This window comes from Anomaloglossus baeobatrachus, chromosome 6 (genome assembly GCF_048569485.1).
Source record: "Anomaloglossus baeobatrachus isolate aAnoBae1 chromosome 6, aAnoBae1.hap1, whole genome shotgun sequence".
In the NCBI taxonomy this organism is placed as follows: domain Eukaryota; kingdom Metazoa; phylum Chordata; class Amphibia; order Anura; family Aromobatidae; genus Anomaloglossus; species Anomaloglossus baeobatrachus.
In genome coordinates, this window is record NC_134358.1 from 233,616,660 (window position 1) to 233,639,846 (window position 23,187).

At 45.6% G+C, this 23,187-nt stretch overlaps 1 protein-coding gene across 1 annotated transcript in view; it reads left to right on the forward strand.

Moving 5' to 3' along the window:
- Window positions 1–22,332, forward strand: part of GFOD1 (Gfo/Idh/MocA-like oxidoreductase domain containing 1) — a 110,448-nt gene extending 88,116 nt beyond the window's left edge. The window contains exon 2 of the mRNA XM_075314743.1: window positions 13,239–22,332. Within this exon, the coding sequence (XP_075170858.1) occupies window positions 13,239–14,158 (920 nt within the window). The 3' untranslated portion in view covers window positions 14,159–22,332. The remainder of the gene's footprint in view (window positions 1–13,238) is intronic.
- The last annotated feature ends 855 nt before the right edge of the window (window positions 22,333–23,187 follow it).

Sequence of the window (23,187 nt, forward strand, 5' to 3'; positions counted from 1 at the left end):
TCTCTCTCTCTTTCTCTCTCTCTCTTCCTCTCTTTCTCTCTATCTCTTTCTTTCTCTCTCTTTTTCTCTCTCTCTCTCTCTCTCTTTCTCTCTCTCTTCCTCTCTCTATCTCTTTCTTTCTCTCTCTTTCGTTCTCTCTCTTCCTCTTTCTTTCTCTCTTTCTTTCTCTCTCTCTTCCTCTCTATCTCTTTCTTTCTCTCTCTTTCTCGCGCTCTCTTTTTCTCTCTTACTCTCTCTTTCCTTCTCTCTCTTTCTCTCTCTCTTCCTCTCTCTCTTTCCTCTCTCTTTTTTTCCCCAGTGGCATCTGAATTTCCAGTCTGTCACGTTCAGTTCCACTGACTCCCGATCACATGACTCCAATGCCCACCCATAAACTTCAAGTCAAGTGGCAGGATCCTGTAAAATAACACTTGCGTTTACATGCGTTTTTCTTTAGAAAAATAGGATCCGCTTTTGCAGCAAAAAAATGTTCATAACGCATGTTAAAAACGTAGTGTGAAAGCAGCCTAAGAACCTAAAGGTCTACTAAAGTAGATTTAGTTTCTTGTGATTACCTTTGTGTGGTCATTGGTGTTTTTGAAAATATAGAATGCTGATACTATTTTTTTTCTAATGTTTTCTAAGATTTCTGCAGGTTTGTCAGAATTTTTTCTCATATGGATGAGATAATTTATTATAAGGACATTGTTGAAAAATGTTGCTAAAAATACCATGATAAAAAATGTTAAAAATATTCGTAAAGTTAAATTTAAAAATAATGTAAACGCAAGAAAATATTTTTCCTGTTGCTATTAATTTTAATAAACTACACCGTTCCCACGGTTATAAAACCATTTCAAAGTAGTCATTTCTGAAGCTGTATCAAACTCCCAGGATAGAAGTAAGCATCAAGTAAACAATTTGGTATCTTTCAAAGGCCTATACATGAGATTCCAGCTCAAGCCATTAATAGGGAAGCACTTTGAATCCTTTCTGAGACAAATTAGACGATGTCCCATGATCTGATTTCTTCCAGCAGCTTCTTAGTCTGTTTCTATTAATAGTAGTTTATATGACCTTTTATTGAATCTCACATGTAAGGGCGGCGTCACACGCCACGATATATCGGGTAATATGTCATCGGGGTCACAGATTCCGTGACGCACATCTGGCATCATTAGAGATATCGTAGCATGTGACCGCTACGAACGACTGTGAACGAGCAAAAATACTCACCTTATCATTGCTCATTGACACGTCGTTCATTTTCATAAACTCGTTCCTCCTTCTGCGCGCCGGTTGTTCGTCGTTCCTGAGGCAGCACACATCTCTCCGTGTGACACCCCGGGAACGACGAACACAGCTTACCTGCGTCCCGCCGGCAATGTGGAAGGAAGGAGGTGGGCAGGAAGTTAAGTCCCACTCATCTCCGCCCCTCCGCTTCTATTGGGCGGCCGCTGTGTGACGTCGCTGTGACGCCAAACGTCCCTCTCCCTTCAGGAAGAGGATGTTCGCCGCCCACAGCGAGGTCGTCCAGGAGGCAAGTACGTGTGACAGGGTAAACGACTTTGTGCGCCACGGGCAACAAATTGCTCGTGACGCACAAACAACGGGGGTGGGTGCGATCGCTCATGCGATCGCCCGATAAATCGTCCCATGTAACGCCGCCCTTAAGGCTACTTTACACACTGCGATATCGGTCCCGATATCGCTAGTGTGCGTACCCGCCCCCATCTGTTGCGCGACACGGGCATATCGCTGCCCGTGCCGCACAACATCGCCCACAGCCGTCACACATACTTACCTGTCCGGCGACGTCGCTGTGACCGGCGAACCGCCTCCTTTCTAAGGGGGCGGTCCGTGCGGCGTCACAGCGACGTCACTGAAACGTCACTGAACCGCCGCCCAATCGCAGCGGAGGGGCGTAGATGAGCGGGACGTAACATCCCGCCCACCTCCTTCCTTCCGCATAGCGGCCGGGAGGCAGGTAGGGAGAGCTTCCTCGCTCCTGCGGCGTCACACGCAGCGATGTGTGATGCTGCAGGAACGACGAACAACCTCGTTACTGCTGAAGTAACGATAATTGGGAATGGACCCCCGTGTCGCCGATTAGCGATTTTGCACTGTTTTGCAACGATGCAAAATCGCTAATCGATGTCACACGCAACGGCATCTCTAATGCGGCCGGATGTGCGTCACGAATTCCGTGACCCCAACGACTCCGCATTAGCGATGTCGTAGCGTGTAAAGCCCGCTTTAGGCTAAGTGCACAGCAATATGTTAACAATCTGTTTTCCATAGACTTCAATGTTAAAAAACGGATCCATCAAAAATCAGTGATTTAAAAATGGACAAAAAAGTCGAGTCAGCAGAACTTTTTTGCCAACAGATCTCTGCAGGATCCGTTCTAACGTATGATTACTATATGTGTGAACTCGGTCTAAAGCGGGCTTTACACGCTACGACATCGCTAATGCGAAGTCGTTGGGGTCACGGAATTTGTGACGCACATCCGGCTGCATTAGCGATGCCGTTGCGTGTGACACCTATGAGCGATTTTGCATCGTCGCAAAAACGTGCAAAATCGCTCAGCGGTGACATGGGGGTCCATTCTCAAATATCGTTACTGCAGCAGTAACGAAGTTGTTCCTCGTTCCTGCAGCAGCGCACATCGCTCCGTGTGACATCGCAGGAACGAGGAAGCTCTCCTTACCTGCCTCCCGGCCACAATGCGGAAGGAAGGAAGTGGGTGGAATGTTACGTCCCGCCCATATCCGCCCCTCTGCTTCTATTGGGCGGCGGTTCAGTGACGCTGCTGTGATGTCGCTGTGACGCTGAACGAACCGCCCCCTTAGAAAGGAGGCGGTTCGCCATTCACAGCGACGTCGCTAGGCAGGTAAGTATGTGTGACAGGTCTGGGCGATGTTGTGCGGCACAGGCAGCGATTTGCCTGTGTCGCACAACCGATGGGGGCGGGAACGCACACTAGCGATATCGGTACCGATATCGCAGCGTCTAAAGCGGCCTTTACGCAGGATTCCCAGGCTGATGTGTGTGTGTGTGCGATCTGATGTGTGTGGGTGTGCACGATCTGATGGGTGTGATGTAAAGTGTGTGGGTGTGCCATCTGATGTGTGTGCGATCTGATGTGTGTGTGATCTGATGTGTGTGGGTGTACGATCTGATGTGTGTGTGATCTGATGTGTGTGGGTGTGCGATATGATGTGTGTTGGTGTGTGATCTGATGTGTGCGCGATCTGATGTGTGTGTGATCTGATGTATGTGGGTGTGCGATCTGATGTGTGTAGGTGTGTGATCTGATGTGTGTGTGATCTGATGTATGTGGGTGTGCGATCTGATGTGTGTGGGTGTGTGATCTGATGTGTGTGTGATCTGATGTGTGTGTGATCTGATGTGTGTGTGATCTGATGTGTGTGTGCACGACCTGATGTGTGTTGGTGTGCAACCTGATCTGTGTTGGTGTGCAACCTGATGTGTGTTGGTGTGCAACCTGATGTGTGTGGGTATGCATTCTACCCCTGGGCCTTGATGCATTCCCCTGAACATTCCTGCTAGGGCTTATTTTCGGTATAGGTCTTATTTTTGGGGAAACACGAACAGTGGGGAGCAGCGCAAAATGGCTTGCTGGGGTAAAATAATTTCTCCAGGTCAATATTGCTGCTGATGTCAGACATTAAGTGTTTGTGAATGGGAATTTATTAGTTAACAGTAGAGATTAGCAAATCCATTCACAGGATAGGATCCTTGTCAGTATTCTTTGGCCATTGGACAGAAGTCCTGCGAAACTACGTTCTATATATGCAGGGATCCTTGGCGTCTCTCCTGATTAGTAGACCCAGCGTGAAGGCATATGTCATGGCACAACAATGACATGAAGGAGGTCATACAAAACAGAAGGATTCGAGCAGGTAGGAGGCAGTTCAGAGCACATCTTTCCAGCAGAATTGTAATATTGACATGGCCACTCGGCCAGGGAGCTGCTAATTTATTTGCTAATTTCTAGTTAACAGTAATAGCATCGTCCTTCAGCCGATGTGAATCTACATCCCCCATCATGCACTGAGCTTCCTGATCTGGAGTGCCGCTGGTTGCTGACCCATGCGATTGGTAGTCATTAAAGTGGCTTATCTGTGTCTTGGCATAAACATATGAGACAGTATACTCATAAGCCGTTATGGATTTTTATTACACATCATTGATCTTTATGACAGATTGTGTATACACAGCTAGAATAATTACTACGTGCCTACACATCATGGAGACACACCTCTGTGTGTACAGGACTACCACCTCTGGATGCAATCTCCACCTGTCAGGTTGTTTAGCAGATTTATTTTCTTTTTTTAAATATTCTCAGAAATGAGTGACAAGCAATTGCTGCTGCCTCCGAGATTGCCCTACACATATGAAGTGATGAGCCAGGGGAGCCTCCGGCCTTGTAGTCGTGGCAGTAGTTCTCAGGCTGGTCCCTGGCTTCACCATTTCTTCAATGTCGGGGACTGACTTGGTGGGGCAGAGTGTGATAGTGCATTCGCCGGCCGTCGTACAAACGATCTTCAGACAAAGGGTGCTGGTAACAAACGACATCCTTTATTTGCACAATATTATCCGGCGGTAAAATCAGGCACTTTTGATGGAGCTGGGGGCAGCCTGCCCTAACGCACCCTCTGGTGGGGATATGCCCGGGGTACTCCACTTCGCCGGGCTCCCACACTTCGGTTCCTCACACACCGGACCCACACCAGTGGCTTCACACGCTGAGGTTACATTCTCCTCCTTGTTCTCCGGCGCCCCCTGGTGGTCCCGCTCACACACTCTGCCCCTCGATGTTCACACTCTGCTGTCCCGGATCCGACTCCCCCTCACACACACACACACTCCCCTCTGATTCAGCCGACTCCTCCTCCCCGGTGGCGACAGTCGTCCCACCCGGCCACTAGGGGTGCCCTAACACAACATATAATAATAAACATCAACATTTTTATTAGTTACAATTCCGGGTTAACTCTGCTGGTACTGGTAGGGGGTAGGCCCACCACCTACATGCCTCCCCTCTTAAAATCCGAGCCTCCCGGCAAGGCTCTAACTATAAAACATATAACTAAAAACAAAGAACATGGCATAAAAATATCCTTCAGCCCAGTCCACAGTCGGCGACTCAACAGCGCTCCCGGTCCTTTGGGGCGCCCGGAGGCTCAACAGCGCTCCCGGTCTTTCGATGGCGCCCGGAGGCTCAACAGCGCTCCCGGTCTTTCGATGGCGCCCGGAGGCTCAACAGCGCTCCCGGTCTTGTGATGGCGAGCAACAGGCATATCAACTGTAAACTCTTCATAAAACTTTAAACTTTTGCCGGTCGAACAACATTACCGGTCTTTTTAACAAGCCAGCTCGAGCGGCCTACTCCGGAGGCCAGGACCGCTTCCATTCGGCAGCTTGGGCCTGGATGTAGGCGCCCAGGGACTGCCCAGGTTGGCGGGGGACTCTCCGGAATGAGACAGGAGCGAACGGCGGCTCCGCTGGCGTGGCCTCTTCAGTTTCCGGTGGCGGCGATGGAGTCGCCACTCGGGGCGGTTGAGGTACAGGTTGCGGCACGTCCAGAACGATTACCGGTCTGTTGGTGACGCTTTGGTTAACCGCCACGACCGGGGTACCCTTTTCCGGGTCAGACTGCACCTCCGGTGGGACCGCCAGAGTACGCCGGGAATGGGAGGCATCCAGCGGCGTCGGTTTCTGCTGGCTCCGGCGTCGTTCCTGGTGCTCCTCCCACTCCAGCTCCTGTTGCCACTGAGCCGCTTCACGGGCGGTTGGCGTCCGGGTCACGCCAACGGCGAACAGGCTGCGACTGCCCGCCTCCGGTAAGAATTGTACCTTCTCGCCCCGGTAGAGAGTGTGGAGCCTCTTGGGTAAGCCCTCCACGTCCAGGTGGACCCGGTTGTAGAAGTAATCGTCCCCGGTGCTTGCTTCGCGGATAAATCCGTAGCCCTCCTGCTGGTTGAACTTCACCACTATACCAGTGGTGAATTGCAGGGCCAGCTCCTCACCGCCGGGACCGGACATCATTTCCCGGACGATGGTCTCTGCAAGCAACCGCTCCTGGACGGGATCTGGCACCGGAGACAGAGCCCTTGGATAGGGGGTAGAAGACGGGACTACAGGGTCCCAAAAGAAGCCCCGGTGGTCTTGCTCCAACCGCTCGGCATACACTTCGGCCGGTTCCCGCTCGGGGACAGATGGTACTGCGGCTGCGGATGTAGCTGTGGCTGTGGCTACGGCCTGAGGTGTCTACACAGGGGAATAGGTAATCCCCAGAGGGCGGTTCCCCACCGGTAGCTGGGCGGCATATGTTGCCCGGACCTCAGTGGTCGTGCCCCCGGATGCCGCGTACCAGGTGGTCAGCCACGTCACCTTCTCCGGGCGTGCTGGGTCTCCTGACCCGGTCGGGATCTCCGGCAAGAACACTCCTGCTACGGCAGCTTGTTTAGGGCGCTCCCGGCTTAGACTGGTCAGGGCCATGGCGGTGGCGAGATCCTGCTGTCGGCCGGAAGTTTCCATCTTTTTCTCCTGCTGGGTAAAATGCAATGGCGGCGAGGTCAATGCTGAGACTGGAAGAAGAAGAGGCGGGCCTATGTTTCCCGCTCTTAAACAGGCTCCACCCCCAGCCTCACACATCATCTTGACTCCTCCGCGGCGGTTCTTCTTTTTCTTTACAATACCGCCCACTGCATATTTCTTTCTTCGTGTCCGGGGACTGGCGCCTCCCCTCTTTAGGCGGAGTACTCTGTACCTCTTTCTCGGCACCGGCCAGCCCCAGGGTCTTCTTTTGGCGCCAACTTTTCGCGCCTTTCCTTCCTCAGCTTCACAGACGGCGGCCATCTTGCCGCCATCTTGTGCCCGATCCAACGCCTTGGGCACTTCTTCCTCCCACCATGGGACTGGAAATCTTCTCTCATAGCCCGGATACGGTGCACTCGGCACCACTTGGTCTCCGGCTTCTTGGGTCCCTGGCAGGGAATTCGCATCCTGCCGACTACGCCACATGAAGTGATGAGCCAGGGGAGCCTCCGGCCTTGTAGTCGTGGCAGTAGTTCTCAGGCTGGTCCCTGGCTTCACCACTTCTTCAATGTCGGGGACTGACTTGGTGGGGCAGAGTGTGATAGTGCATTCGCCGGCCGTCGTACAAACGATCTTCAGACAAAGGGTGCTGGTAACAAACGACATCCTTTATTTGCACAATATTATCCGGCGGTAAAATCAGGCACTTTTGATGGAGCTGGGGGCAGCCTGCCCTAACGCACCCTCTGGTGGGGATATGCCCGGGGTACTCCACTTCGCCGGGCTCCCACACTTCGGTTCCTCACACACCGGACCCACACCAGTGGCTTCACACGCTGAGGTTACGTTCTCCTCCTTGTTCTCCGGCGCCCCCTGGTGGTCCCGCTCACACACTCTGCCCCTCGATGTTCACACTCTGCTGTCCCGGATCCGACTCCCCCTCACACACACACACACTCCCCTCTGATTCAGCCGGCTCCTCCTCCCCGGTGGCGACAGCCGTCCCACCCGGCCACTAGGGGTGCCCTAACACAACATATAATAATAAACTTCAACATTTTTATTAGTTACAATTCCGGGTTAACTCTGCTGGTACTGGTAGGGGGTAGGCCCACCCACTACACATAGACATTTGTCTTTGTACAGTGCGTCATTCATACAGCGTCTTATATTACATGGGACAATTCTTAAGGCCCCGTTACATGCAACGACATCGCTAATGAGATGTCGTTGGGGTCACTGAATTCGTGACGCACATCTGGCCTGTTGTTGCGTGTGACACGTACGAGCGACCGCTAACAATGCAAAATACCAAATCGTTGATTGTTGACACATTGTCCATTTCCCAAATGTCGTTGCTGGTGCTGGACTCAGGTTGTTCGTCGTTCCTGAGGCAGCACACATCGCTACGTGTGACACCCCAGGAACGAGGATCACCACCGTACCTGCGTCCTCCGGCAACGAGGTGGGTGTGTCTTTCATGTGGCTGCTCTCCACCCTTCCGCTTCTATTGGACGCCTGCCGTGTGAAGTCGCTGTGACGCCGCACGAACCGCCCCCTTAGGAAAGAGGCTGTTTGCCGGCCACAGCGACGTCGCTAGGAAGGTATGTGCGTGTGACAGGTATTAGCGATATTGTGCGCCACTGGCAGCGATTTGCCCGTGACGCACAAACGACGGGGGCGGGTGCTTTCACGAGCGACATCGCTAGCGATGTTGCTGCATGTAAAGCCCCCTTAATTCTGACAGATTGGTGCCAAATTGCACATTGAAAGTTTCCATATAAAATGTAGGCAGTAGCTGCTTGGCAAATTTTAGCCTATGGGGCATGCACAGTACTGGGCCATCATTAGTGGTCCATCTTTAACCTATGAACTTTCGCCTACCAAGAGGGGTTTAAATTTGTCCGCCGGAAAAAGATATGGCTGATGTTTTTATTTCAGGATAATAACATAATAATAATATTTATTCATTTATATAGCGCTGTTAATTCCACAGTGCTTTACATACAATGGCAGGATAATATAAGTATATGTGATCCCAGATACATAACATTGTTAGTAACAGCTCAATCATTTCATGGAACCAGGAATTCTTATTACATTTTCATTTGTTTTGCATTAGCTGTAGGTGCAGCAGCGTAGTTCAGTGCCATCAATAATTTTGTTATAACTACCAGTAGTTGTCTGTTTCATGTAACATCAGCAATCAAATTCTATTACTAGTATATTGTATAGATTGTACTGTACATAATGCATATACAATGTCGACTATAACAAATTCACCATGGAGGGTGTTCAAAAAGTCAAATATACTCTCTATAGAAACTTTGATGCTGCAACAGACCCAATCTTACTATAAAGATATGGTAACAGAACCGAGCCTGCTACATAGATATTGTAACTGAACACCACTCTAAAGGCCGCTTTACACACTGCGATATCGGTCCCGATATCACTAGCGTGGGTACCCGCCCCCATCTGTTGTGCGACACGGGCAAATCGCTGCCCGTGCCGCACAACATCGCCCAGACCCGTCACACTACTTACCTGCCCGGCGACGTCGCTGTGACCTGCAAACCGTCTCCTTTCTAAGGGGGCGGTTCGTTCAGCGTCACAGCGACGTCACAGCTGCGTCACTGAACCGCCGCCCAATAGAAGCGGAGGGGCGAAGATGAGCAGGACATAACATCCCGCCCACCTTCTTCCTTCCGCATAGCGGCCGAGAGCTTCCTCGTTCCTGCGGTGTCACACGGAGCGATGTGTGCTGCCGCAGGAACGAGGAACAACCTCGTTACTGCTGCAGTAACGATTTTGGAGAATGGACCCCCATGTCACCGATGATCGATTTTTCACGTTTTTGCAACGATGCATAATCGCTCATAGGTGTCACACGCAACGGCATCTCTAATGCGGCCGGATGTGCGTCACCAATTCCGTGACCCCAACGAGTTCGTATTAGCGATGTCGTAGCGTGTAAAGCCCCCTTTACTATATAGATGTACATGAACAGCACAAAGCTTATTACAGAGATACTGAAAAGCCCGCTTTACACACTACAATATATCTTATGATGTGTCGGCGGGGTCACATCATAAGTGACGCACATCCGGCATCGTAAGGTACATTGTAGTGTGTAACAGCTACGTGTGATTGCGAATGAACGGAAAAACGTTCATCGCACGCACGTCGTTCATTCCTCATAAATTGAACGTCAGGTTGTTCATCGTACCCGGGGTAGCACACATCGCAGTGTGTGACACCCCGGGAACGATGAATAGATCTTACCTGCGTCCTGCGGCTCCCGGCCATCAATCCGGAATGAAGGAGGTGGACTGGATGTTTACGTCCCGCTCATCTCCACCCCTCTGCTTCTATTGGCCGTCTGCCGCGTGACGTCGATGTGACGCCGAACGTCCCTCCCACTCCAGGAAGTGGTCGTTCGCCGCCCACATCGAGGTCGTATGGACGGGTAAGTACGTGTGACGGGGGTTAATCGTTTGTGCGGCACATTCAACAAAATTGAACGTGCCGCACATACGATGGGGGCAGTTACGATCGCATACGATATCGTATGCGAAATCGTAACTTGTAAAGCAGGCTTAAGAAAGCTTACTGCATAGATATGGTATTAGAACAAAGCTTACTGCATATACTGTATATGGTATCAGAACCAGATGTACTACATAAATGACAGAACCAGGCTTACTACATAGAGAACAGAAAAAAGCTTATTACATAGATAACAGAATCAAGCTTACTTACGTAGATAAAAGAAACAAGCTTGCTGAAAGAGATACTGTATTAAAGAGATAGGGTACCTTCACACTTAGCGATGCAGCAGCGATCCGACCAGCGATCTGACCTGGTCAGGATCGCTGCTGCATCGCTACATGGTCGCTGGTGAGCTGTCAAACAGGCAGATCTCACCAGCGACCAGTGAACAGCCCCCAGCCAGCAGCGACGTGCAAGCGACGCTGCGCTTGCACGGAGCCGCCGTCTGGAAGCTGCGGAGACTGGTAACTAAGGTAAACATCGGGTATGGTTACCCGATGTTTACATTAGTTACCAGTGTGAGCAGGGAGCAGGGAGCCGCGCACACTGAGCGCTGGCTCCTTGCTCTCCTAGCTACAGTACACATCGGGTTAATTAACCCGATGTGTAATGCAGCTACATGTGCAGAGAGCAGGGAGCCGCGCACACTGCTTAGCGCTGGCTCCTTGCTCTCCTAGCTGCTGTACACATCGGGTTAATTAACCCGATGTGTACAGCAGCTACATGTGCAGAGAGCCGGAGCCGGCAGCACAGGCAGCGTGAGAGCTGCAGAGGCTGGTAACTAAGGTAAATATCGGGTAACCACCTTGGTTACCCGATGTTTATCTTGGATACAGCTTACCTCAGCTGTCAGACGCCGGCTCCTGCTCCCTGCTCGCTTCATTTGTCGCTCTCTTGCGGCTTTGAAGAAAACGAACCAGGGCTGTGTGTAACGAGCAGCGATCTCGCAGCAGGGGCCAGATCGCTGCTCAGTGTCACACACAGCGAGATCGCTAATGAGGTCACTGCTGCGTCACAAAAAGCGTGACTCAGCAGCGATCTCGGCAGCGAGCTCGCTGTGTGTGAAGCACCCCATACTGTAACCAAACTTACTACATAGATACAGTAATAGAACACAAACATACTACATAGAAACATTAACAAGCTTACTACATAGATATGGTACCGCACCCAAGCTTACTACATAGATACTGTAACAGAACCAAACATTCTGCATAGATTTGTAACCATAACCAAGCTTTCTATGTAGACGTGAGAACAGAACTTAGCCTGCTACATAGATATTATAACTAAACTACTCTTATTACTTAGATGCGTGAATAGCACCAAACCTACTACAGAGATACTGTTATCGAACCAAGCTCATTGCATAGATTTTGTAACAGAAGAAAGCTTACTGCATTGATATGGTATTAAAACCAAGGTTATTAAATAGATATGGTATTAGAAACAAGCTTATTACATAAAGAATAAAACTAAGCTTACTACATAGAAAACAAAACCAAGCTTATTACATGGATGACAGAATCAAGCTTACTACATACATATGGTAAAAGAACCAAGCTTGCTAAAAAGTGTAACCAAACCAAGCTTGTTATATTGATACCATAACAGAACACAAACCCACTGCATTGATACAGTAGCAGGATCAAGCTTAATGCATAGATATGGTACCAGAGCCAAGCTTACTACAAGGATAAGGTATGAGACTCAAGCTTACTACATAGATATGGTACCAGACTACAGATTACTACAGATATGGTAAAAAAAAACAACAAGCTTTGTGCATAGACATAATAACAGAACTAAACTTATAGGAAGAAACTATGTAGATCAGATAACAGGGCCATGCTTACTACATAAATAACGGAAAAAGAATCAAGCTTTCTACATTGCAAACTATACACATAGACATGGTAACAGAACCAAAGTTACTGTATACTACAGGAACAGAGCCAAGCTTACTATGTAAAGAAAATAACAGAACCAAACTTACTGGATATACTGTATGTGGTAACAGAATCGAGCTTACTACATAGATACAGTAACAGAACCAAATTTAATGTATAGATACTGTAACGGAACTAAGTTTAGTACAAACATACGAGAACAATACCAAACTTATTACATAAGTATGGTAGCAGATCCAAATTTGCTACCCAAATACCATAACACAATAACATTTAGTACATAGATATGGGGACAGAACCAAAGTCAGTGCAAAAACAATATATAATTACAGGGGTTGTCCCTTATTCTTTGAAAAGATGATCATTATCAAATCATTGTGGGTCCGACACAGCACCCAAAGACGTTGCTAATTGTCGGTCCCCCACAATCTGATTTTGATTACCTATCCACCTATCCTAAGGATATGTATAAGGGCGGCGTTACGCATCGTTAGAGATGTTGTACCGTGTGACACCTTCGAAGGACTGTTAACGAACAAAAATACTCACCTCATCATTGCTCGTTGACACATCGTTCATTTCCATAATGTCGTTCCTCCTTCTGTGCGCCGGTTGTTCGTCATTCCCGAGGCAGCACACATCGCTACGTGTGACACCCCAGGAATGACGAACAACAACATACCTGCATCCCACCGGCAATGAGGAAGGAAGGAGGTGGGTGGAATGTTATGTTTCGCTCATCTCCGCCCCTCCGCTTCTATTGGGCGGCCGCTGTGTTATGTCGCTGTGACGCCGAACATCCCTCTCCCTTCAGGAAGAGGATGTTCGCCGCCCACAGCGACGTCGTTAGGGAGGTAAGTACGTGTGACGGGGGTTTAACGACTTTGTGCGACACGATCAATGAATTGCCCGTGACGCACAAACGACGGGGGTGGGTGCGATCGCAGATAAATCGTTGCGTGTAACGCCGCCCTAAGAGAGGTGGCTTTGAGTGTGTAAAAAGTGATTTTTCTTGGACCGCTCGATTGGCTCTGATTACAAAGCTGACCCATGCACAATAGACCTATATTATAATAACGTTAATACTATATGTTCACAATCAGAAAGAATGATATAAAATAGTAAAAGTATTTAATTGCCACAGATATAACAATTATGATGTACTTTTTCTGTAAGACACAATGTACTAATTTATACATCTAATGAATCCTTATTGTCCTGCAGGTATCGGTAAAAATGTGATCTGCGACAGAACAGCAACACCTCTTGATGCATTTCGAATGATGTCGGCTGCTCACTATTACCCCAAGCTTATGAGCATCATGGGAAATGTCTTACGATTTCTGCCTGCTTTTGGGAAGATGAAGCAGCTGATTCAAGAAGGATATGTGGGAGAACTTCAAGTGTGTGAGGTCCAGGTCCACAGTGGAAGCCTACTGGGAAAGAAATACAACTGGAGCTGTGATGATCTCATGGGTGGTGGTGGGCTGCATTCAGTCGGTAGCTACATAATCGACCTCTTAACTTTCCTAACCAACCAGAAAGCAGTGAAGGTCCATGGACTTCTGAAAACTTTTGTAAAGCAGACAGATCACATAAAAGGAATCCGACAGATAACCAGCGATGACTTCTGCACATTTCAGATGGTTCTTGAAGGTGAAGTGTGCTGTACGGTTACCCTCAACTTCAACGTCCCTGGGGAGTTTAAACAAGATGTAATAGTGGTTGGATCATTCGGAAGACTAATTGTAAAGGGGACAGATCTCTTTGGACAGCAAAACAACTGCGACGAGAGAGAATTGCTTTTAAAAGACTCCACTCCTGTCAGCAATTCCCTCTTACCGGAAAAGGCTTTTAGCGACATTCCCTCCCCATACTTGATAGGGACTATTAAAATGATACAGGCAGTGCGGCAGGCATTTCACGACCAGGATGACAGGAGGACGTGGGATGGCAGGCCGCTGACAATGGCTGCTACCTTTGATGATTGTCTTTATGCTCTTTGTGTAGTGGACACAATAAAAAAATCTAACCAGACTGGTGAATGGCAGAATATAGTAATTATGACAGAGGAGCCTGAATTAAGCCCTGCTTATTTAATAAGTGAAGCTATGCGCAGGAGCCGGATGTCTTTGTACTGCTAACAAATGTGACCAGATGGGGAAATTCTAGCATTTCTGTATATAATTATATGCTGCTTTTAGAGGCATTCATGTACCGGGCAGATGGTACAGGTCCATGGTGTAACGTCTGCATCTTTCTATTACTGCTGCACTTTGAAAGGAACAGAATCTTTTAATTCCATGGCGGACAAGCTGTGAACATTTATCAGAATGTATTTTAGGGTGATTACATAACAGGATTTGACTTTGAGCTACAGAAATTGCTCATCGTTGCACATTTTCATGGAAGTTGTTGAACATGTAGAAAATGTGAATGTCGGTGCTATATGAAACGCTCAATGTGGTCATTTATGGCCAGTATACAGAGCGAGTGGCTACTGTTTATTTTTTTTTACTCCCTTAATTAACACATGGTCAGCCATGGCTTAGTTTCCCAGCACATTGCACGAGAAATCTCACTTGAATTGCTGTTCCATGTAAGTAGTATACTGTATAGCATGGGATGTAGAGGATGGGCACAGCCATCTGAAATGTAGTGTATAATAGTATGCATTACTGATGTTCTCCATCATGAACTGGCTTCTATTAACTATCCAGTAAGGTCATCCCAGGATACTTGTGACCCTCATCCATGACAAATTCCTTTAACTACTGTAATGTAGCTAAACTGTGTAATATCCTTTTTATGTAAACCAGATTTGTGCTGTCTTAGAATACATCTATTCTTGCTGGCCTACCTTACTAATAATATTGCCAAATAGTCTGTTCTTCATAAATACCATAACAAAGTACCATTCTAAAGCCTGCTTTACACGAGACGATAGATTGTGCGATAGCACAATCGATTGTACCCGCCCCCGTCGTTTTTGCGTCACGGGCAATTAGTTGCCCATGGCACACAAACTCGTTTAACCCCCGTCACACGTACTTACCTTCCGGACGACCTCGCTGTGGGCGACGAACATCCACTTCCTGGAGTGGGCGGGACGTTCGGCGTCACAGTGACGTCACACGGCAGGCGGCCAGTAGAAGAGGAGGGGCGGAGATGAGCGGGATGTAAACATCCCGCCCACCTCCTTCCTTCCATTAAGCCGTCGGGTGCTGCGGGAGGCAGGTAAAGCTGCTGTTCATCGTTCCCGTGGTGTCACACGGAGCAACGTGTGCTGCCACGGAAACGATGAACTACCGCCGCCATTTTAATTAAACAATTTTATGAAACCTAGCGACGAGTACACGACTCACGATTTGTGAGCGATACTGCGTCGCTAGGAGGTGTCACACGAAACCGCGTCGTGCGGTATGCCGGATGTGCGTCACGAAAACCGTGACCCCAGCAACATATCGCACAATCTATCGTCTCGTGTAAAGCCCGCTTAAGACTTCCAAAAAGACCCTGTCTAACAATCCTGTCAGTTGGGTTAAATGCTCTAAACAACACCACTGCAGGCTTTAGCCTTATGCTTTTATATTAACTCTTTACATCTTGTAAAAAAAATAAGTTAGAATTATCTTGAACATGCGCAGTGAAGTAGTGTGCTTTCCCTTCTTTATCTGCACATGCACCAGGTGCTGCAGCCCTATTCACTGTACATACCTAGGAGACATGGCTTTAGCCTTGACTGTATGACTTTTTATTACTTATTCATTTGCATAATGCAATATCATCTAGTTTTTGTAAAAGCATAATGCTAATGTACAGTATCATTGTGGTGGGGAATTAGAGGAGCAAACCAACTGATAGATTCCTCAAGGCATATCCGACCATAAGTTGGATGCTTTCATTCCCACTATAAAAGAGAATCTGTCATCAGGTTTTTGTTATCTCATCTGAGAGCAGCATGATGTAGGTAAAGAGATCCTGAATTCAAGGATGTATCACTTAGATTACTGCCTGCAGCCGTTCTGACACAATCTGATTATTTAGATTTAGTCATGTAGCAGAGTCCAGAGGGCTATCCCTGCCCACACAAGGCTCTCAATAGAGATTGTACATTGACAGGTCTTGATCACAGCAGGGGCATGTCGGACTGCTGTGAACTTGAGTTTCTAGTCCTGTAATGATAAGGGTCCTGGTGCTTAAACAAACTTAGCAAATAAACAAAAGATCAGACTGTGACAAGACAGGCATGCCTGAACTTTCTGTGATAACCCTTGCAGCATGCTAGCTTCAACTTCCATAGCAAAACCCTGCTGACAGATTCCCTTTAATACTGAAGCTACCTTATAGCAGTAAGATATTGAAATTTACCCTTTTTGCACTGCCAGGAGAATTACATCACTGGGCGCCATATACCATTAAATATGACACCATGCTCTTTGGGACTATAACATAGCTGCCTTTCCATAGAAAATAGTATATTGCACTTTGTAATCTATTACTAGTACATGTGGATGATCCTTAGGCGTAGGCATGCGAGTTGTGCTCAGCTTTATTCAGTGGGGCACTCATGTAGCGATAATGTGGTATAAGCATTTAGAATAGCTTGCTAATACTTACAACAGAGTTTTTCACCTAAAAATAGAAAATAGGATATTTATTTGCTATGTAATAAAAAATCTTTTTCTGTAGAAAGTAAAGTTTGGATGATTCTTGTAATGGTTCTTGGTCCCATGTGTACTGCTAAACTGTAAACCAGCATGTAAAAAAGGCAGTTGAACATTTAACCCTTCAGAATTTTCTATAAGTCCTAAATTTACAAAGACAAGCAACAGGGTAACAATGTTTTGAACTTTTGACTTTCAGGCTCCATATTTCACCATCCACTACAGCTTTGAGCATGAAACTACCTTCATTTTATAGACAATCATCTTGGGTATCTCATATATGCTGTATGTATCACTTGCCACTATTTAGCATATGATTAGTTATGGAGATTCTTGCCATGTCACTGCATTGTTACTGTTTTTGCTCCTAAAAATCAAAATTTTTATTTTTATTATTTTGTAAATCCACCTATGGCTTTCAATGCTGCATGAATCCTTCTCGGTATGTTCTCGATCAGATTCAACCATATCTCGACCAATATCTGATCCCAGGTCTCTTCTACACGTTCCCAATATTGGTTCATACTGGTTGACTCACTTGGGTACAAATACAGCTTTTTCTTCAACTCTACCCACAAGTGTTCGATTGGGTTGGGGTCTGGGAACTCTATTTCATTGTCATAGAACTATTTCTTCGCCAATCTCGACTTATGCTTTGTGTCATTGTCCTGCTGGAACACTATGTTGCCCTTTTCATACCCATAGTACTCGAGTGTACAAAGTAACTCTTCTTGTAGGACACTCATATATAGCTCAGCAGTGAGACCACCATCAATCCTGGTCAAATACCCAATGTCTTTGGCTGTGATACAGCCTAATATCATCAGGCTTCCACCATCGAATTTGACGGTTCCTTCAATTTCTCGATCCGTTAGCCCCTTTTTCTTTTGTTTCTTCCAGACCTATTTGCACCCATCTATTGACTTTCACCTCATCAATCCAAGTCACCCATTTCTAATCTTCTACTGTCCATTTTTCATACTTTTTTACAAACTTAAGCTGATGCTTCTTAGGACAATATTTAAGTCAAGGCTTCTTCACTCTTTTTTAGAGCGCCATTCCAAACTTGTGTAATATGCATTGCACAGTGCTTGCATGAACATCTGTGATCTCACTATTGCGAAGCATATGAGCCCCTCCACTGACATGTTTGTCGCTCCTGAACTGATAAACCTTGTGATCAGCCTACTTATTGTCTCCATTATTTTGTCTGGACATCCCCCTTTTGGCTTTTGAATGGCTGGACAGACATCATTTAGTATTCTTCAACAGTCATGGCACTCACATGATGCAGTTTGGCAATTTACGTAACCGAGAGACCATTATCAATGAGCTGGATGATGTTCTCTCTCTTTTCTTGGGAAATCTACTTCATGGCTGCTCCTCGATTAAGCTCTGTGACCTTTTGGTGGCGAACCAACCTAATAACTCACTGAGCTATTGAGGAATGTGAGAACAGGTTGTAATTTGTAGTATATGAGGAGCAAAACAGTAGCAATGTAGAGAAATGACTAGAATCTGCATAACTAATCATATGCTAAATAGTTGCAAGTCAAATTTATGTATGAGATAGCCAAGATGATTGTCTATAAAATGATGGTAGTCTCACATTTGAAGCTGCAGTGGATGGTGAGACATGGAGCTTGAAAGTCAAAAGTTCAAAACATTGTTACACTTTTGCTCGTCAGTGCAAATGAAAAGAACAAAATCAAACAAATGAGTTATAAATATAAGACTTTGTGTTTGTTTTTTTTTTTTAAATAAAGACAATGATCCAATATCACATCTGTGAATGGCTAGTATGTAAAACTTTAGGATTAGTAAATAATTTGAAAGTGATGGTGTTTCCAATCAATGGAATAACAGGTGTGGTGTGAGTGGGATACTTTTTTTATTCTATGAAGAGGAATCTGTCAAAGTCTGATTTTCACAACTCAAGCTTATGGAACTGTATCTTGGCACAAACAAAGGAGACTGCTAAAGTCCTAACAAAAATAGTTGTTGATGCTCGTCAGGCTGGATAAAGGATTCAAACCTAACTCTAAAGAGTGTGGACTACACCATCAAGTCAGACAGATTGTGTACAAATGGAGTCAATTGAAGACGATTATTACCCTGCCTAGCAGTGAGTTGATTAACAAAGATTACTCGAATAAGGTCTAAATCAGTCCATGATATCATAAAGAAACTCAAGGTAACTTCTAATGAATTAAAGGCCTCTTTCATATGATGAGTTCACCATCAGGAGGACTCTGAGGACCATGAGGACTCAGGAGGACCATGGTGTGCATGGCACAGAGAAAGCTACCGCTCTCCAAAAAGAAAATTGCTGACCGTCTGCAGTTTGCTAAAGTTCACCTGGAGAAGCCACAAGACTATTGAAACAATATGTTGTGGAGGGATGAGATTAAAATAGAGCTCTTAGTTTCAATGAGTAGCTTACATATAAACATTTATCAACATTAAACCTCATCTGCAATGTGTTAGTCCATGCAGACATCTTTTCCAGATCATTCTGTAATAGTGTACTGTCAAGCTCAGTTTTTATTATACTAGATATTTTTGTGTCATCGGCAAAGATTGACACTGTACTCTTAAGGGTGCTTTACACGCTGCGACATCGCTAGGGATTGCTAGCGATGTTGAGCGCGATAGCTCCCGCCCCCGTCGTTCATGCTATATGTGGTGATCGCTACAGCAGCGTCACACGCACATACTGTCAGTGACTTCGCTGTAACCGCCGAACAATCCCTCCTTCAAGAGGGAGGTGCGTTCGACGTCATAGCGACGTCACTGCGGCGTCACTAAGCAGCTGACCAATAGAAGCGGAGGGGCGGAGATGAGCGGGACATAACATCCCGCCCACCTCCTTCCTTCCGCATAATGATGTGTGATACCGCAGGAACGACGAACAACATCACTATGTACGAGAGAACGATTTTTTGTTTTTGGACGACCTTTTCAAAACCAGCGATTTTTGTCTCTTTTGCGATCGTTTAAGGTCGCTTGTACGTGTTACACGCTACGATGTCGCTAACGGCGCCGGATGTGCGTCACAAACACCGTGACCCCGACGATAAATTGTTAGCAATATCGCAGCGTGTAAAGCCCCCTTTAATCCCTACCACAAGATCATTAATAAATATATTAAAAAGAATTCCTATTACCATCTGCAATATATTTTTCAAAGTCACCTCTTATAATGTCCTCAAAAATTTTGCATGTCAGTCTTCCCAGGCCATGGTTGCTTGAATCCATCTTCTTGCCTTTCTTAAATATCGGTGAGAAATTGTCAAGTTTGCTATATTTTTGTAGTTTATACAGTTTGGAGCTCACGTTTCTGAAAGTGGACAACCACTGAATCCAATAGAAATGATGTGATAGGACCTAAAGCAAGCAATTCTTGGAAGTATACCCATCAACATAACAGAGCTGAAGGTCTTTTGTACGAAGAAAGGGGCTACAATTTTTCTAAGCTGCTGTGCAAGACTAATCTACAATTACAAGAAACCTTTAGATGCAGTTAACCTTTGTGCGGCTGAATAGGTACAATTGTAACTATTCCGTTTTAAAATTGCAATACATTTTTTTTTCCAAAAGCCGTAGAGGGCTGAAATTTCGTGACATCTCTGCAGTTTTGGTCCAGAATATATTGGTCAAATTTCAATAAAATATCTCCACCCCCTTCCGAGATAAGGGGTCGCTGTTAACGTTGTAAAATTATGCAGCCTGACGAAGGTTAAGGGGTCACAACTACTGGAACCATTATTCTAATAAAAAAGACAGCCTAATATGTTGACTTATTTTTTATTTTATTTGGTTCTCTTTGCTTTTAGGACTGATGTAGTTTTAGAGGTTATTTTTACTCCAGACCGTAAAATGCATTTCTGATCCATTCAGATTGTTTCTTGCTCTGTACAGCTGTTAATAAAGAAATTGCATGACTGTTGAAGAATGCATTATAAATTGTAGACCATGTAGAATTCTTTATAGATGAACTCATATGACACAAGGGAATTACATGTTCTCAAAGAATATCCCAGCAATTGTGTGTAATTGGCAGGTAACTAGTCGTAACAGAATACCAATGATTGGCATTAGATTTGTAGAAAATAAATAAATGGATATTTACATCTTTGGAAAATATTGCCATGAAATGTCACGCTAGGAATGGAGAATTACCAAGCAAGCGGCGAAAGGGAAGGGGACCCCTACATCTAGAGTAGGGGGAAATAGTGACCCCTGACCAAACCTACCGCTGGTCCCTGGGGTCTCTCACCACCCTAGATTCCTCACCTATGTGCTGAACCAGATACCTGACCCAAGGTATCCCTAGTGCTGGGCCCTGAATAAGGAATGGGTGGGTGAGTGCTTCATCAACCCCACTAAACGCTAAAGGAAGATACAAAGAGGAAATGCATAGGGGAAAAAACATTAACTACTTATCCACAGATGACTCAGGCTGAAGTTCAGCAAAGCTTCAGCAACAATACTACAGATGAGAGCAAGTACCTGCTTGAAACCAGAGCTAGAATAAACTGAATAATATCACCAATCCAGGGAAGAAATGGAGTATTTAAGCACCAAGAGAATAATAATAATCAGCAACTGGGTGGAAGGCGAGCTCCTGCTGGGTCCTAAAGTGGGAGAGATGAAAATCTAGGAGGAAAGCTACCTATTACAATGAATACCAACAGCAGGAACAATAGAAAGTCAGGAAGTATTTTACACAGCCAAACACTGTGACCTTCTATTGCCAGAAACCACATGACCGCCCTTCACCCGTGTCACACCCATGACATTAAAATTGTTAAAATTATACAGCTGTTATAAGAGACCTATGTGTCTCCAAGGTAACAGACTACAAGCCAGTGTAGTCTGTTCCTGCAGTAATGCTCCCATCTGACCCTTAATTCTACTTATCCTGCCAAAATGTATCTTAAGAAAAAATAGTCTATCGATAGAAATAGGTGTGACTGCAGGATCTGACTACACACAGTTTGTTATATTTGACAGTTTCTATGGTGATTCTGCATATGGATAAGAAACAGTACATTTTTAATGAAGAGTATGTGCCCACGGCGTCATGTAGACCCTGGCGCAGCCAAACAAGGTTTCTCAGGCCAATCCATTTCAGGTGAACACTTTTGGTAATTTTCCTGGTACGGCTTTGTCATTCTTTCTGTGGCTCCATTGCGAGCGTCTTTCTCTCTCTGCTGTGAGGGGCCAGCAGCGGAGGGGCCATGGCAGAGCCGAAGTGCCTAACCACAGTCCCACCCTAATGTGCGAAGGGCTCAGGAAGGCGAAACTTCTAATGTTGATTTAACAAAAACCAGGCTGCAGATTTCTACTCTGAAGGTATCTAGTAGATCAGTATGACAGTGGCATTATGGTCATATCTTTAGTTGAATAGGGATAATCCTGATGACAAGTTCTCTTTAACCCCTTCACTCCTCAGCCTGTTTTCACCTTCCTCATCATGCCTACTTTTACAATTCTGTATGTGGTAATACCTCTGGAATGCTTCAACAGATCCCATTGATTCGGAGATTGTTTTTTCGTGACATATTGTACTTCATGTTGGTGGTAAATTTTGGTCAGTATGATTTGCATTTATTTATGGAAATATCCAAAAATTTGACCGCAATTTTATGAAGTAACTTGTAGAAGGGGCCATCGGGATCGGAAAGCTTGCTAATATAATTTTTCTGGTTAGCCAATAAAGATATCACTCCTAAAATACTTTTGTCGTTCTTGGGGCATAAGTATTTGAGTTGATTATTCTCTCTAACATGGTACCACAATATTACCTTGGATTGTACACAGCAATTTAAAAAAAAATTAAATTTTTATGCCCTTAAATCAGATAGTTATACCTCACAAAATAGTTAATAAATAACATTTCCCACAAGGATACATTACATGAGCACCATTTATGAAACATTTTTTTTTTTTGTTAGGAAGTTAGAAGGGCTAAAAGTTTACCGGCAATTTCTAATTTTTCCAACAAAATTTACGGAAACAATTTTTTTAGAGACCACATCACATTTGAAGTGACATTAACTGCACCCATCAAAGTGCTCAAAACCAGATTCAAGAAGTTTATTAATTCTTTAGGTGCTTCACAGGAATTAAAACAATGTGGAAGGAAAAAATGAAAATGTTAATTTTTACCCACAGAATTATTGCTTTAGCCCCAAATTTAGCATTTTCACAAGAGTAACAGGAGAAAATGGAGCCATCTATTTGTTATGCAATTTCTGATTAGTATGCCGATAACCCATATTTAGTGGAAAACTACTGCCTGTGCGCACGGCAGGGCTCAGAAGGGAAGGAACATAATTGGACTTTTGAAGTACAAAATCAACTAGAATAGATAGCGGATTCCAAGTCATGTTTGCAAAGTTCCTGATTTGTCTAAACAATGGAAACCCCCACGGGTGAACCCATATTGGAACTACACCCCTCAAATAATTTATTTAGAGGTGTTTGCCCACAGGTGCTTC